Source organism: Xenopus laevis, chromosome 5L, assembly GCF_017654675.1.
Source record: "Xenopus laevis strain J_2021 chromosome 5L, Xenopus_laevis_v10.1, whole genome shotgun sequence".
Taxonomy (NCBI): domain Eukaryota; kingdom Metazoa; phylum Chordata; class Amphibia; order Anura; family Pipidae; genus Xenopus; species Xenopus laevis.
In genome coordinates this window covers 53095987-53114554 of record NC_054379.1, presented here as the reverse complement: position 1 = coordinate 53114554, position 18568 = coordinate 53095987, and the positions used below count along the sequence as shown (strand labels likewise).

At 38.3% G+C, this 18568-nt stretch overlaps 1 protein-coding gene across 1 annotated transcript in view; it reads left to right on the top strand.

Moving 5' to 3' along the window:
* LOC108716124 (kinesin-like protein KIF26B) overlaps nucleotides 1-18568 on the top strand; it is a 192863-nt gene that overhangs the window by 154596 nt on the left and 19699 nt on the right. Inside the window, exons 8-10 of the mRNA XM_041562761.1 lie at nucleotides 54-316; nucleotides 4030-4213; nucleotides 7007-7166. Coding sequence (XP_041418695.1) covers nucleotides 54-316; nucleotides 4030-4213; nucleotides 7007-7166 — 607 coding nt within the window. The remainder of the gene's footprint in view (nucleotides 1-53; nucleotides 317-4029; nucleotides 4214-7006; nucleotides 7167-18568) is intronic.

The window sequence follows — 18568 nt, the reverse complement described above, 5'->3', positions numbered from 1 at the left end:
ATTACAATAACATTTTCCCTAGTATGTTTCTCATCTCTGTTATTTCTCTACAGGAAAGTCATACACAATGATTGGGAAAGACGATTCCATGCAAAATCTTGGCATCATTCCTTGTGCTATATCATGGCTCTTCAAGCTGATTAATGAACGCAAGGAGAAGACGGGAGCACGATTCTCAGTCAGGGTATCAGCAGTTGAAGTTTGGGGGAAGGAAGAGAATCTTAGAGACCTCCTATCAGAAGTAGCTACAGGCAGTCTACAGGATGGCCAGTCACCAGGGGTTTATCTTTGTGAGGACCCAATATGCGGCATGCAGGTAATCTATATCAAATCATTCTCTATCCATGTCATTTATTCTTAGTTGTCAGAGTTATAATACAAACCACCGAAATAAACACTTATTGGTTCTCCCAAATGTGGTTGGGGTCCATTGTTTCAGGGGTGATTTTTAGGTCGATTGGTTCCTTTGATAAGTCAATAAAGTCAGTAACTGGTTGCATTAACCTTTAATTTTGGAAACTCACCTTAAAGGAGAAGGAAAGGTTAAAATTAAGTAAGCTTTATTAGAAAGTTCTATATAAATACACCAGTAAACCCTCAAAGTAATGCTGCTCTGAGCCCTCTGTCAAAAGAAACACAGCATTTCTTTCCTTCTATTGTGTACGCATGGACTTCTGTATCAGACTTCCTGTTTTCAGCATAAGCTTCCAGGGCAGGGCTTGAGCATGCTCAGTTTGCTTGTTTCCCCCTCCCTCCTCCCCTCTCTGCTGTAATCTGAGCCCAGTGCTATGATTGAGCAGGGAAAGTCAGACAGGAAGTGATGTCACACCAAGTGAATATGGCAGCTGCTATCCTAAACAAACTGAGACAGTGTTTGGGTATGGTAAAGCATTCCACAGAATAACTAATGTTATAGCTTGCACTATTGTGTTTAATCTATTAACAATAAACTGCTTCGGTACCTTTCCTTCTCCTTTAAAGGGCACCTGTCACCCAGACATAAAAAGCTGTATAACAAAAGTCATTTTAAAACCAATTAAACCCAAATTATTTTTTTTTAATTAAAACATCCATAGTTGTTATAAACTAGTCAATCATATATTGGCTGTCCATCCTCAATGCCTTAGGCATAGGGCAGGCAATTACTTTCACTTTCCATTATGTACTTCCTACATTCCCCCTCTCCCCTCACCATCTTATTGTTTAGCCAGCACATGGGCATGGGCATCAGGTCTCCCATTCTAGTATACAAATAAGATTTTGGCATGATGTAAAGCTTGCCTTAATAACAGTATCCTCAAAATGGCACCTGCCTGCTTGTCGTGAATTCCAATTCTTTAATTGTGAATTCCAACACTAAAAGATATAACTGTAAATGGAAGGCAAGATCCCAAGGTTCTGCAGTTCACTCCCTTTGCCGGTATATGACCTGTTCTCCCTCAGATCGACCAAAATGCAAACAACCTTTTCTTCAATTGAAGATATACCAGCGCTAAAAGCTCAGGGTAGACACAAGAAGGAAATGCAAACACAATATAGTGTAGTAGTTTTTGAATCGAATGAAATATATAACCCTTTGTGCGATAGTTAAACGATGTGGTTTTGGGGTCTTCCACCAAGGGGTTAAAAGCCGATTTTTCCGTGCTTTTGATAAATAATGTGGCCACCTCCTGTGTGGGGCAGTGGGTACTTACAGACGTTTTTAAATATCACCAGCATGTAATAAAATCCCTTGTCCTATTCTTGGTGAGTATGTGGGGCAGTGGGTACTTACAGACGTTTAAAATTATCATCAGCATGTAATAAAATCCTTTATCCCAGTCTTGGTAAGCTCCAGGTTTCTAAAAAGCATATGCTAAAATCGTGTAAAAACTTCTTTAATAGATTAAAAAGGTAAAAACATAGATTGCACTCACATGTGTGTGCTTAATATAAGCATAAAAAGCAGTTTGCATTGGGGTTTCTCAAGTCCTGCGGTCCATTAAGATGTTACGATTTGCCTGGCGTTTGTTGGTAAGACACGCTGATCCTGGTCCCCCTCTGATGACGTCACTGCTCAGCCGACGCGTTTCGTCTATTGCGACTTTCTCAAGCCTTGAGAAAGTCGCAATAGACGAAACGCGTCGGCTGAAAATATAAAGTCTATGGCAGGATTTTCAAGGAGATAGTTAAAATATTTAACTATCCAAAATATTTAATGATCCATAACTGGATCATTGTTTTTAGAACAGCTTAAAATTCAATAAGGGGTGAAATAATGCTGTTACTGCAAGGACACACATTACTGAGAGGAAGCCATATAATTTCTTTATATTTTCAGTAATTTTTCATACTGATACCCGTAGCAATTTTTAGACATTAATGCAAGAATTGCTAAGCAAAATCCAATGAGGGTACCATTGTCAGATAAGAAGAGGTTTTTTGTTACACAGTTGTTCACAATAATGACATCAAATCACTCTTTTCTTCTACATTTGCCACATTTTAACATTCAAGAGATACCCAAGATAAGATTAAGATATGATAAATAGTATGGTAGTGTTTGACCTTTTGTCAACAGACTCCGGGGGGGGGGGGAAGCCATTATTAAAATGATAGATAATGCTTAAAGGAGAAGCAAACCCTTAAGTTAAAAAAACCCTACCCCCCTATCCTACATAGACATCCCTCCCCCCCCAGCCTAAGTGTTACCTCGGGCAAATGCCCCTAAGTCTTTACTTACCCCTCAGTGCAGATTCTGTCAAAGCTATCATATACCATTTTACTACGCTGTTACAACATTAGTTCAGTGCATAGGCTTTAGGGTTGCCACCTTTTGGCCTGGTTGAATCCGGGCAGGGGGCGTGGCCATGGCCGTTATGCAGTAGGGGCAGGGGGGCTGGTTGTGACATCAGGGGAGATTGGCCAATCGCCGCATCAATCATAGGGAATCTTGCCCGGTTTTCCTAATTTGGAAATCCGGGCAGGCAGTTTTGACCTGGGCAGCCCTTCAAAGAATTAGGCTGCCCAGGTTGAAACCGGACAGGTGGCAACCATAATAGGCTGTGTGCTGAACAAAGTAAAGTCATTTTCTGCTTCCTGAAGAACAAAAACCATTTTGGCAAATATGTGTTCGGTATTAGTCATATTCATAGGACTAGTATTTATAAACGTTGTTTTGTTCTACAAAGATTCTTTTACACATATTTTCACTATCATTCAGGCCTCTACAAGGAACCATTTGTTATTTTGGGTCACTGGCTTTTGGGAGAAAAAAAGTGTCTGTTAAGATGGTCACTTTGTGTTAGATTTTGGTAGTTAGAAAAGGACATGGTGCTCCAGAATGAATTGTAAATTACTCACCGAGTAGTAAAAGTGTTCCGGGTGCACCAGCGCCAGACCCCCAGCTTCAGGGAGTGGTACAGAAAAGACAAAAGCAGGGCTGACCGGCACCCAATGGATCCACAGGACCAGAGAATTAGATAAAACGAATATTTTATTTGTACAAAATTAAAAGTATATAAATCTGCATCTCCATTCACCCTATGCGTTTCACACCCATTCAGGGCGCTTAGCTTCACAGGACATGAGCATTTATACAGAAAATAACCAATCAAAAAAATTTATAGAAAAAAATATATATATACAGTATATATATATATATATATATAGATCCAGTGGTGACAGCACTCCAAGTCAAACAATCATGTCAACAGCATCAAGAAGTTGATTATAACAGGTTTATTATATCCAATATATATATAGGATATAATAAACCTGTTATAATCAACTTCTTGATGCTGTTGACATGATTGTTTGACTTGGAGTGCTGTCACCACTGGATCTATACATTGTATTTACTAAGGACTGGCACCCAGTTTTGGATACCTCTTATGGTGTGCGTTCCACTTGGACTACTATATATATATATATATATATATATATATATATATATATATATATATATATATATATATATATATATATATATTTACAATGTTTTTATTACAATGTATTATATTTGTTTGTGTCTATTGTTTCTGTCTTTAGCTGCAGAACCAGAGTGAACTGCGGGCTCCCACAGCAGAGAAAGCAGCCTTCTTTCTTGATGCAGCTATTGCCTCACGAAGAAGCAGTCAACGTGATTGCGATGAAGACGACCACAGAAACTCACACATGTTGTTTACTTTGCATATCTATCAGTATCGCATGGAAAAGAGTGGAAAAGGAGGCAGTGAGTATTTGTTATTATGTTTAGAGTGAACTTGGGAACAGATATTTTGCTGATCCGAAATTCATACATTCATTCATTCACCATGTATTGTATCCTCAAGACCACCTCCCCTTAACACCTAAACATTTAACTCTCCAAACAACTATAATTAGGGGGTTATTTGCTAAAACTCAAAATTTTCTACAGGACCTAGACAGATTTAAGGTTACAGTATTTTATTCTTACCATCTGCATCTTGACTTAATTTCACAGTTGTCATTTCCAAGCCTACACCTTAATCTTTAAGAATATTTACTAATTCACATGTGGGGCTAATTCTTCCTCAGTTTCTCTCCACCACTGCTATCCGTGTGAATGTTTATCATTGGTATGCAGTCTTTGCCTCCCAGCTGTGCAGCACTGTGGAATATGCTGACTATTACAGCATATTCCACAGCAATAATAAATTGACAGATGCTTTGGTCTCAGTTTATACCTCACATTTCCTTTTTTCTGTGCTGCTCTGGAATATCCTTTGTACAAAACAGTATTTTGGACAAAAGAATTTGCTTACAAAGGAAAGAAGTAGCGGAAGCTTAAGAAAGCACCCAGATGCTTGTCTCATTAGTCTTTTGGCCAAACTGTATTTATTGTGTATAATTAATTTCATAGTCTATTAATCTAAGGATAATTGTTCACTGTATTTTACAGAATAAAATTGTAAATGTAAAGAGATTAGGCAGAATGTCAGTGTTAAAGTCACTAGTCAAGAACATCTTGTTTCAGTTTTCTTTGTGGATAATTTGGCAAAGGTAGCTATTGAACATATTGGATTTTTATTTATGAAGGATTGAGTTGTGTTTGCCACGAAAATTCGAGTTTTCAAGGTTATTTTTTTGGTCAAAACTCACATTTTAGGGTTTGAAAAAACTCAAATTATTCAAGATTTATTATACCTTGAATCTGAAAATACACCTCCACCAGACCTGGTGAACTGATAAGATAAAGCATCCTCCTCAATCTTATGTCAGTGACATATCCGGTATGCCGAAGTGTCATAGAAATTATAAAAAAAACGCTGGCGTTTTTTCATGTTTTAAAGTAGGATGGTCTTTAAAAGTTGTAACTATTAATAATTGTTTTTTGAACTTTTTTTAACCATTTGAGGAGCATGCCACATTTGTTTTAGGGTGGGCTCATGTGTAGGTCATGAGAGGATCTTGTTTGTCTTTATTTTGCTTCCTTGGACATTTGTAATAATGAGTGGCCACTTCAAGCATTTGCACCAACATCTCTAATAAAGACATATATATGACCTATATGTACCCGCCCTATTCAAATTGACCTAAGTGTAAGTGTAATAACAAATTTTCGCTAGGCAGAAACAAAGTGAAAGTTCTCAAGGAAATGCTTGAGCTGACGAATTTACGCAAGTGAAACTTTGCCAGCATTCTCCTGCAGGGAAGCAACTCCGCATTTTTTGTGAATTAGCGTAGTGGTAGCGAATTTGCCTTATGTGAATTTGCCCCAATGGAAGAGGTCCCTTGAACCATTTAAAGATGGCAATAGCCTTCAAAATGTTCGAATTTTTTTCAGAGGGTTTTGTCCGAAAACTTGAGCGATTTGAGGGGGGGTTTTTTTCTGCCAAAAATTTGATTAATTTGAGTTTTCGGGTTTCACAACTTGAACTTGCTGAATCAAGTTTTTTCCATTCAAGTTGTGAGTTCATTTGAGTTCATTCGAGGTATTAAAAAACTCTAATATTCGATAAATAACTCCCATTGTGTTGTCAGTCTTAAAATGTCTTTCACAGGTTACAGTGATCATTACTAGCAGGGCCAGATAAACTCTGGGAAATTAAGAAAGCCTGGGTCTTCAGTTTGGAGAAAAAAACTGTAAATTAGGAATACACTGAATATCCTCTTGCCTTTCAGCTGTTTTTAAAACACAAATCTCAGCATCCCACCAAATCATCAACTCAAAAAAACAAGAAAAAGCGAACTTGTATGGCATCAGATAACAGATGGAGTATTTTTATTCAGTAGTATGAGAAACTGCTGCAGTGGTTCAGGTTATTTAGGTCAGATCTTCTCTGTAGAGATCACTTGATATGCCATTTACGTTAAAGCGATACTAACACACAGCTCTTATAACTTACCTGAGCACTGGAATTATTAGTCTTTATTTGAGCAACCTGACTTCCACCACTCAAAGGAGTCAGGATTGTATTTTCAGGTTTCGACAACTCCAAAAATATATAGATGTATAGAGACATCAGTTCCTGTAACACTTATGCACCAGTTTACATCTTAATGTGGAGTATCATTATAGTTTTAATAGTTTTAATATAGTTTAACAGTAAGGTGTATCTGCACCTGCAATTCAGTTGGTGTTTTGGTGGTTCTCATTGCTAGTATGATTTTACATGAACAATCTGCACTATTATGGTAAATCTGTTGCAAATTGTGGTACCAATGAGCACCAGTCTATACAGTATGTGTACTGTATATGTTTGGTCTAAATGTGTGTCTGTCTGTGAGTGTGTATCAGTGCCAGATATATTATACATTAACATATTTCATGAATACCTAGACCCTATTTGCAAGTTATATTTGTAATATTTATACTACTCTCTATAATTTGAGTATTGAGTTCTTGCCTGGTGTTGTTTCCACCAAAAATATATATATGCGCATTGTGTGTTTGAGTTCTTCTGCTTTAAAAGGAGACATAGTTTATCAAATACATTTTTATAATGCAATTTACAATTATTTGAAGGTTAAACTTGTTTCCACATAATTTTCTTTTCCTCAGTGTCTGGAGGTCGCAGCCGATTGCATCTTATTGATTTGGGGAGCTGTGTCAAAGTACTGAGCAAAAGCAGAGATGGAAGCACTGGGCAATGTCTCTCACTGTCAGCTCTTGGCAATGTAATCCTGGCATTGGTCAATGGCAGCAAGCATATCCCTTACAAGTAAGTGGCCTTATATATTGCATTGTTGTGTTACAGAGTCTTAAGACAATCTTAAATATGCAGTTAGAACTTAACCCAGATGTTATGTCAATTGCAAATTATGCGCATCTTGAAGTAGAAAATCTAAATAGTCATGTGATAGATCTGCCTTCTGATGCAAAATACTTGTTGTTTATGATTGAATTTACTTCTGTATTATTAAGCCTTTTTATATGTTCAATGTCATTGAATATCAATGTCTAAGGTATTGTCTTATCTGCTCACTCTATTTGTGCATACAATACTTATTGCTTTGCATCTAAATGATGGTTCTGAATTTGGAATGGTTAAGGATGAGTGAAATATTTCACAGCGTTTCGCTAAGAAAAAAAACACCCATGGGCTTTGATGGATAGTAAAAGCACGGAATGAAAAATTAAAAAAAAAAATCGAATATCATACTCTGGTCCTTTAAGAACTCAGATTCGACTATCCGCCACCTAAAACTTGCTGAATTGCTGTTTAAAGGAGAAATCAACCTGTGGGGAAAAAAACCCTACCCCCCACCCCAGGTAGACCTCCCTCCCTCCTCCCCCCAGGCTTACTACCCCCCCAGGGGAAATGTCCCATACTCCATACTTACTCCTCTGCGCAGATTCTTCCAGCGAAGTTCCACGCATCCATCTTCCGTGTCCTCTTTTAGCTGATTGGGAGATCGGTATTTCTGTGCATGCGCAGTTGGAGCTGATTGCTGGTTCGCGCAACTGTGCATGCACGAAATTACATGGAAATTGCCGATCTCCCCGAGGACTCGGAAGATGGATGCATGGAACTTCACTGGAAGAATCTGCGCCGAGGGGCAAGTACAAAGTATGGGGCATTTCCCCAGGGGGGTAGTTAGTCTGGGGGGAGGAGGGAGGGAGGTCTACCTGGGGTAGGGGGTAGGGTTTTTTTTCCCACAGGTTGATTTCTCCTTTAAGTCAATTGGAGAGGTCCAGGGATCAGTTTGAGTTTCAGTCGAGTTTTTTTCCGGAGAAAAAGCTTAAATCAAGTTTTTAAAATTTGAATCACATTCGAGTTTTCAGGTCGATTTAATTCATCCAATTTTAAAAAATGTGATTTTATTAATAAGTTTCAAATTTATGCGAGTTTAGGGGAGTTTTTAAAAACTCGCATGAATTTGAAATTCGACCTTTGATAAATGCGCCTCTGAATGTTGGATTTTTAGATGCATGAACAAACTACACCTGATGTGATCTGACTTCATTCATTCTAGCTATAGGGAAATCAGATATTGTTGCATTCTACGAATGTTGTGGTGTTGCATGATGTTGCATGGTGTTGGATGGCAAGATCAGTTAAATCTTACCCACAAAATCTGATCAAAATCTCTTGTGTAATTTTACCCAAAGGGGCAGATTTATTATATGGTATAACAAATGGCAGGATAATTCAGCACACATCACCAGGCTTTGCTTGTATGCTTTTATTTTCTTGAAGTGACTTCAACTGGAACTTTCTTACAAAGGTCTGAAATAATACACAGCTTTTTACACCGTTTTATTTGGTGAATTTCATTTTACACAGCATAATAAATATGCCCTAAGTGTACCATTCTGTATCAGTTGTAAAAACTGAATATCATTTGCTAAGATTCTAAATCCAAAGTCTGGATTTTTTTTTTTTGCTATGCCAAACACCATTTTCCCTTGATTGTGGCACATTTACAGGAATACATTTGTATCACAATGATAGTTTAGATCATTATGGGAACTGCTTTATGGCCACCTTCAAAATTATGTCTTAAGTCGCTAGGTAATATTGTTGCTGCTTATAGTTTTTTTTCCTTTAACTGCTAGTTTGCAGTTAGACATACAGGACGTATACATTTATATCCAGTCATTCTTGAAAACTGCAGTGCAATACCATGTGGGTCAGCACCATTAAAGGAACAGTAACACCAAAAAATTGGTGTTTTAAAGTAATGAAAATATCATGTAGTGTTGCCCTGCACTGGTAAAACTGATGTGTTTGATTCAGAAACACTACTATAGTTCATATAAACAAGCTGCTGTGTAGCAATGGCGGAAATTGTAAAAAGGCTATATGGCACAGGTTAAATAGTGAATAACGGATAACACCATTATGTTCTACAGAGCTTATCTGCTATCTGCTGTGTAACGTGAGCCTTTTTTCCTTTGAATGACTGCCCCCATTGCTACACAGCAGCTTATTTATATAAACAATAGTAGTGTTTCTGAAGCAAACACATCAGTTTTACCAGTGCAGGGCAACACTGTATTATATTTGTATTACTTTAAAACAATTTAATTTTTTGATGTTACTGTTCCTTTAAGGAACAATGGACCAGTCTCTATGATTTTTTGCAGATTACTGGAACCTCTATAACCAGGTGCTAGCAGTATTAGTTGTTCATAATCTTTAAACACTAACAGTGTTGGATTGGCATGCTGGCATACTGGGTGTTTTCCAATAGACACTGACCTGAGTGGGTCCTTTGCCCTCTCTGTAGCGCAGAACATTAATATTCTACTGTTTACAGGTTCTGGTTTTTTTTACATTTCATTCCCAGCAATGAGAAAGATAGGAAAGAGTTAATTAGAACTCTGATGTGGTCAGAATAGAGACAGAAGCCACATTTATTGCCACATATCAGTGAGTTTCTCAGGAAGAATTTGCAGTGTAAATGGGAGAGCAAGAGCTAATATATTCTACTAGCAACTCGCAAACATGAGGATACTAGTCTTTTTCTCAGCAAGAAGCAACTGTAGGGCCTTTGATAACAGGTTAACTTGTGGGCCTTTGGTGCCTCAGTCTAAAGCTGCACATACATGGGGCGATAAAAGCTGCTGACAGACCCTCCGACGGTCTTCCCTGATCGATATCTGTCCGAAAGTCGGCTGCATCTGTTCGTTAACGTGGTCCCACGATCCAACCGCCTGTATTGTCTAAATTATGATCCGATCTGATTGGATCAGCCTGATAATGCCCACCTCAATGTGGGCATATCAGGGAGAGATTTGCTCATTTTGCAAAATCGTCAAACGAGCGGATCTCTACGTGTATGGCCACCTTAACACTGACATCTGTGATGTCAGTGCATTAATTAGTGAAAACTTAGGTTACGCAAAGCTCGTGACAGATTCAGAAGTCTGTTTGGCACAGGAAGTCCACATACATTTTTATGTATATTTGTAGGTGTTTAAAGAAAACGTATAAAGCATGTATGGATTATTAAGAGGGAAAATGACTAAGGCTTTTTGCCTGCAATTTACAATTTTATTGCCCCTGATTTGGTATCATTGTCCTAAAACCAGATACCCAAAAACAGATGAAATGTTCAGCATAGTTCATGCTGTATTAGATTAACTCATCCATTTATATTTTTTGTAACAGAATGGGGTAATTTATAGTCAAACACTGCAGTGTATAATTCTTTGGAAGGAAGAGCCCCAAGTAGTGCACTGAAGCACAGGCAGACCTGAAATTATAATTGGGGGCCGATCTAAGCTGCCACACTTTATTAGGGTTGAGGAAGGACGTGTGGGCCTCCAGGTACTTTAAATTTGTGTACAGGTATTTCAAATCTTAGTTTGGGCATGAGCACAGGGGTTTTAATTAGCAGGTCGTTGGCATCTAAATTCACATAGGCCTCAACTCATATGTATTGCTATTATACAGTAATTCAGAATGCTAATGTACATTCACACAGTCACTTCTTCTATCAGTGTTTCAGCTTTACTACTACCAATATACCTTGCTAATAATAGCTAATAGGTTGAAAAGATGAAGGGCTGCGCTTGTGAGTAACAGGGGTTTTGAGCTGCACCGATAGAATCAGTGGATCCACAGGCCCACTGGTATATGGATAAATAGTATGTAGGGGGCGGTGCGCTGCTGGATTTTTATTACCTAAAACACCTAAAAAAAAAAAAAGAAAATATCCCGATAGTGTATTAGCCTTATAATAAGGATAATTCACATGTAATTGTCGGGTTTTTCACGTTTAATCACTAGCGGCTGTGTCTTTGTCCTGGTCAGTTGGATTTCGGTAGCGGTGTACCTAACGGGAGAAATTCGTAAATAGTGCAGAATTGCCGGTATGTGGATGAAGAAGGGTAATGGGTTGTGCTTACCGGAAGGGTTAGTTTGCAAGCGTCTTAAATCCGGGTGAATGCGGTTCGGTAATGCAGTCCTCCTTTAGCAGTATGCCGGTATTGCTAATAATACTCCTCATAACTGTAAATATGTAATCTAATTAATAATTATCTCTCAGGCTTTTACTAGAAAAGATTTGGAAATTAAAATGTGTTCTTCCAGCCCTACTCTCCTCTTACAACTGCATATAATAAGCATCGTGGATATCTATGAGAGTTTAAATATGAAAACTATTATTTTAATAAATACTTAGGTGTCAAATTTTGTAAATGAACTAGGCTTTCAATATGGCACAGTAAAAACAAATGTTAATCATTGTTTACTAGTAGCATAATTTTGATCATGCTGGTAATGCTGTACATTGAATACAAGAAATAATTACCTGAGAGCACACCGATATAACTGCACCTTTGTGTGCATCACGTGAGATGCTAATCCTTGAAAGCACATAGTCCAATTCAATCCAATAAGGCATGAAGCACCACAAAAGAAATACGTAAAATATGAATTAAAAGTTCAATACTTTATTTATCCATTAAAACCGGCACTGAATCGTCCATGCATGAAATAGCCATCGCGGCTACTCAACCACTTCCTCAAAAGCCTCATATTTAACGTTCTCCTTTCGTGGTGCCTTATTGAATGCTGTACATTGGCCATGCTGGTTGTGCTGATGCCTCAAAGCCACTAGGCCATGGCCCTGCTGACTAGTGATGGGCGAATCTGTGGTGAAACACAATGGGCGTCAAAATAATTTTGACGTGAGCAACAATTTTTATACGTGCGACTATTTTGTCCAAATGCATTAAAGTCAATGGACATCAGAATATTTTTGACGCGTGAGTTTCGCAAAAGTTTCGCAAATTGATTCGCTGGCGGTTTAACATGGAAATTCACCGCAAATCCATGCCTGGATATATATATAAATACAATCCATCCAACATATATTAAACAAATGACAACTTCATTACCTTTATGATAGGCTATAGCATCAGCTTCAGCCACACGATCAGTCTTTTTTTGGATATTATGGATAGAAACCAACAAGCCATCCAACTGTTGGAATTGTTATGGTTTTATGCAAATGCTGTACTCCCTCTACAAACAACCCCTTCCTTTCCAATTCCTTGTTCATTCTAAAACTTTAAAAAGCAAATCTGACAGTCTTACTTTAGAATGGCTACAGTGTATTTTTTCTTTTCTCCGCAATAAAAGTGCTGGCTCTCTGTAAATTTGAACCTCATTTACTTAACTAGAGAACTTCCAGGCAAAGATTTAAGTCAGTTGTTGACACCATTACATGCAATGTTTGACAAACTGGAGAGACGCTGAATAAAAAGTTAAATAACTCAAAAACCACAAATAATAGAAACTAAAAACCATTTGCAAATTGTCTCAGAATTTCTCTCTCTATATCATACTAAAAGTTAACAACCCCTTAAATCTAGGTTGCTCAATAAAGAGATGAGTCTAGCTTAGAACTATTTTTTTTTTTTACTACATGAATCAAGAAAAAGAATCCCATGCAGCACAGTCTTCTATCAGCCTTTGCTAAGGAATACATTCATGCTAAGAAAAATTACCTTTCCTTCCCTAATAACAAAGATTGTGAAAAGAACTGGGTATATTTATGAGGCCTTACAATGAAACCCCTACAGTAACACAAGCCCCTAAAATGATTGTGCTTGCAATTGGTCATTTTTAAATCACTGTTAGTTAATATGTTCTAATGTATTGGAACCCAGTTCCAATCAAGAAAATGTCAGCCCTTTTCTTTTAACCTTCACATCCACAATCAAAGCCTGTCATTCTAGTTGCCATGAGCACTGCAAAACCCGCTTTTAATCATAAAAGGATCTCAAGTATCATAAAGCAGAATTGCTAGTTTATACCTTGTCCACTCTCTAATGAGATTTGAAGGTAATACAGTTATGTTAAGTAAATGGATTAATATCACAGGCAAATTCTTTTTCATAGCATACAGCTCATCTCTATGGTGCCTAGTAATAATTGTATTTGTCAGGTTCCTTAATGCTGAGGAGATCTTGATAACTTTGTTTTCATATCCATGCCTTTTGTTATACGTAGAAATGCAATTACCTGCTCTAAATCACCGCTGCATTCCTCAATTCTGAATGGTTAATTTCTATAGAAACATTGTAGGTTCCTTATTCTCTTGTGATAAGGAGACACTAGACGAAAACAATAAATTGTGTTCCAATTAATTTGTTCTACGTTTATTTTTACTTAACCCATAATGAACTTGCACTGTTTGTTATGAATAATCCATTGCCTTGATTTACCACTTATGAAATGCTTCACATGTTGTTGTAGCACAGTATAATTTTACAAGTATTCTCAAGCATATGTAACGCTAATTTGGGCTAAGCAGACCAAAAGTAGTTAATGTCTAGCTAGTGATAGGAGCATGGGTTACATTGCGACCCAACACTTCGGTTCAGGGCCTTCGCTAACTCTCAGGCTACTGTGCATGTAAAATAGAAAATGATTGGATGCCTGGAGGTTCTTATGGTGAAACAACTGAAAGATAGTTTATTTGTACCAAGACATAAATCCCCAGGTTTGCTTACATCAGATGAGGAATAGGCAGATGTAACATCATATGCTAGAACAGGTTGGATGACACAGCTAAGAAATGTGACTCCCATAAGGCATTGTAGTCAAGCAGCACATCAATTCTGTCAGGCAGATATACCTCAAAGTAGTCCGGATCCCACCCAGTGGAGTGGTCAGGGAGAAGGAGTCTAAGCCTGACACCCTATCCACCGTGGTCCCTTCACTAAAGGCAATCTAGGAAGAATCTTGGGAAGCTACTCCCTGCTAAAGATGCTCGATGGAGCACAAAGCTGCTCTTGATATCTAAGCTATAACAGATATAACCTAAATCTAGCTAAACCTCGTTCACGGGGTTCCCTGGTCCCCGGCTTAAACACCAAAGGTGCTGTCCCTTTAGGGCAATGGCTTTACTGGGCCTTGGTGTACCCAGGCTTAATGGGAACATCCAATAGGTAAGGACACCAGCAGCCAAAGAGGAAGCTCCACCCCTTTCCAAACACTATATTGAAGCGTGGTAGGAAGTGGTCATTACACCTCTTGACCAATAACACTGGTTATGCAAATATAACTAGCTACATGGGGGCAAATTTACTAAAGATCGAAGTGACTAACGCTAGCGTAAATTTGCCAGGGTGACGTCATTTTGCCACTTGACCTACTCTAGTGCTACTTTGCAGCCTTATGCCAGGTGAATTTGCTCTATGGTGAAGGGACGTAACTACGCTAATTCACTAACATGCTGATTTTACTGAACGTTAACTCTTGCGCCAGACTTGCCATCGCCACCTCAGACTTGGCGAAGTGCAATAGAATAGATAGGACTTGCTTCAAAAAAAGTTTACATTTTTTTTCAAGTCACAAAAAACGCTGGCGTCTTTTACTTTTTTACGGGTGATAGGCTGAAAAAGATCGTAAATTTTTTTGGGGGACCCTCCTACTCCCTTACATTTCCTAACATATGGCACCTAAACTATACAGTGGGCACATGTATAGAGCAAAATAACAACTCTATTATATTTTATGAAAGTTTCCCAGGCTTGGACAGTGTAATGTATTTGCTGCTACATATACGTCCATTGTACTTTAACTTGGCGCCGTATGCAAATTAGGCATCGCTAGCGTAACTTCGCTTTGCTTGACGAATTTACGCTAGCGCAACTTCGCTACCTTTCGCCTCCCTGGGCGCAACTTCGGATTTTAGTGAATTTGAGCAGCCCTGGCGAAACTAGCCTGGTGAAGTCTGGAAAACCGTCGCTAGCGCATTTTCAGCGCTCAGTGAATTTGCCCCTTGGGCTTTTGCCCAGCAACTAGGGAAAAGGAGGACGTGTAGGGATTTAAAGCTATAGGAGCCTGTTAATCCTATAGGTCCCTACACATATGTGAATGTGTTTTCCTTTACTGTAGAAAACCCATGTTTATAAACATAAATGGTAAATAACCAATTGCCACCAATCAGCAGATTTGCTATTGTATAGATCACAAAGGAGATGAATTTCCATGTAAAAAAAAAAGAAATTTGGCTTTTCAAGTTACCAGGTGTAGTGCAAATTGAGAAAAGGTTCTGACTTTACGTCATGGCATAAACAGCACAAGTCACAAAATCATGAATACTTTGTTTTAACTGCTATAATTTTAAAATGAAGCATCTCCCAGAAACAACAGATTCTTAATTTTAATGAGCCACTTTGCAGTTGGAAACATAATGACAAAGTCATGTACATTTTGGCTACTATATTTTTTTAGTTGGGAAATATGTGGAAAAAAATTATAATAGTTGCTTTAAATCACTTCCTTTTATAGTGAAAGGGCATAACTAGAAAAAGATTACCGTATATACTCGAGTATAAGCTGAGTTTTTGAGCACCCAAAACGTGCTGAAAAACTCAACCTCGGCTTATACTCGAGTCAATACACGAATTGCTGCGAAACCGAAAGGCTGCACTTCAGGAGCTCCTGCTCTCTCACCCATATCCTGGTGGAAGTCCGCTTCAATGACGGCTTCAGTGCGTCATCAGGTAGTGCCGATGTCCTGTGTAGCCTGATGGGGCTTTCAGAAATGACGCTGTGGGTGTTGCCATGGCTACCATACAAGCCGCTCCAACTTCCAGTTCCCGGCAGATGATGCGGGGGCGTGCATAGTGGAGGCTGCGTTTTATTGGAAGAAGTTTCTCGCTACGGCAGAGGGTGCGGCTCCTCTAAAAAAACAGTAAGCATTGGGGTGGGCGGGGACGTGAGGAGATAAAGTTGTGTTGGAAGAGACCAGCCAGGAGTGGACACGGGGGGGGGGGTGCTCTGATACTCGGGAGTAAACCAGGACTAATTTCAGTCTTCCCAAGAGTCCGAGCAGGCGGAATTAGCAAGAAAAGTGCAGGGAGTGTGGGCAAGCAGCTGCACGTTTGTGTGTTACTGAGGGAGGAGGGAATTTGACTTCAGTGCAGCGCTCGGGCTGTGGGAGGCTCTCATTCATTTGCCAGTGAAACCCGAGCTTAAGCCTCTGATCAGACTGCTGGAAGTTCCTAGCAAACCTGCAAGTCTGCCACAACCTTGCCTGCTGTCTCATTCCCTTTCCCTTCAATGAAATGGAATGTTCTGACTCCAGGAACTTGCATAAAGAAATATGTTATGTTGTGTAACAGTGTGTAGCCCTCCAGCTGTAGCTGAACTACTACTTCCATGCACCCCACCCCAACCCAGCAACAGTGCATTTCTCACCCTAGGCTTATACTCGAGTCAATAAGTTTTCCCAGTTTTTGCAGGTAAAATTAGGTTCCTCGGTTTATACTCTGGTCGGCCTATATTCGAGTATATACGGTATCTACATGGTTCATTCTGAACTACAAATATTTCTCCTTTGAGAATCACTGGAAACCAGGTGTATTTGCTATAAAAGGGTCCCGACACACTACTATTCAGAGGATTATTTATCAAAGGTTGAGGTTTAGAGGTTTGTGAGGGTTTTTATACCTAGAATGAACTCACAACTAAAAAGTTTTTTAATTTATGAAAAAAATCAAATGTAAAAATCAGGATGAAATACTCAAATTGATCGAGTTTTCTATGAAAAAAATCGAATCGCTCTAATTTTGGCTTTCAAGCCAAACCCACCAAAAACTCGAACATCATGAAGGCTACAAACATCTTCAAATGGTTCAAGGCACTTCTGCCATTGACTTCGACATGACCTTGACAGATTTTAGCTGGAGTATTTGTGGATTAAAGCTATTTCCAGCTTTGGGGTATAAAAAATCTAGAAAAATTCTATTTTTTTTTTTTAAACCTGAAAATGTGAGATTTTCAGGTTAAATACTATTCCATCTTTTATAAACTATCATTTATGTTATTTCCATCAAATTGCATAACCTCAACATTGAACCTAATTTGCCAATTAGCTGCCCAGTTCTGCAATTTAGTCAAATCTCTCTGCAAAGCAGAAGCATCCTGCATGGAACAAGCAGAACTGACCAATTTCGTATCATCATCAAAAATAGAAACTGTACTTGCCAGCCTCAATGTCATTAATAAACAAATTAAAAATCAAACGTCCAAGGACAGGACATGATTTTCCACTAAAACTACTGGTACAGTCAGAAAATGTTCAATTTTCCACCATTCTTTGTAATCTATCTTTTAGCAAGGCCTATATCCAAGTATAAAATCATGATTCAGGCCATTAATCATTCATTCATTTTTTTTTATTTATTTTGATGTTTGACACTGTATCAAAAGCTTTAGCAAGTAGCTAAAAGCTTTAGTAGATCACATCCACTGCCAGCCCAATCTAAATGTTCATGCTAATCTTCTTATTGAAGGTAATTTAGTCTGGTAAAATTAATTTTATTGCTTATAAAACCATGCTGGCAAAAACTCATAGCATTGTGATTTTAAATGTATTCCAGAATCGTATCCTATGTTGCAACCCCCAGAAGTATTCCTACTATAGATGTCAAATTAACAGGCTAGTATTTAGGCCTGGAACAGGATCACTTTTGGAGTAATGGTACCACATTAGCAATTCACATCTCTGCACCATGTCACACATTAAATAATCATAGAAAACAAATTAAAGTAGTTTAAAAAGGTGGTTCACATTTCTGTTAACTTTTAGTATGTTAAAGAATGTCCCACTCTGAGCAATTTTTTAATTGGTTGTCATAATGTATTTATTATCGTTATTTTAATTATTTCTTTTGACTCTTTCAAGCTTTCAAATGGGGATCACTGACCCCATCTAAAAGCAAATGCTCCTTAAGGCTACACATCTAATGTTATTGCTACTTTTTATTACTTGTCTTTCTATTCAAGCCATCTCTTATTAATTTTCCATTCTTTTATTCAAATCAGTGCTTGGTTGCTAGGATAATTTGCACCCTGCCAACAAGATTGCTGAAAATGCAAACTGGAGAGCTGCTGAATAAAAAGCTAAATGACTTAAAAACTACAAATAATAAAAAATGAAAACCAAATGCAGATTGTCTCAGAATATCACTCTCTACATAATGCTAAGCGTTCATTTCAAGGCGAACAACCCCTTTAAGTTGTAGTTTAAAGCTGAGCTCTTTTAGTATCCTGGGATGAATACATTCAGATCCTGGACTGTTGTCACAAGTTCTCGTCTTTTTTGAACTGCCCCCTGAGTCAACTAGCCATCAATAGTTACGGTAATAGAA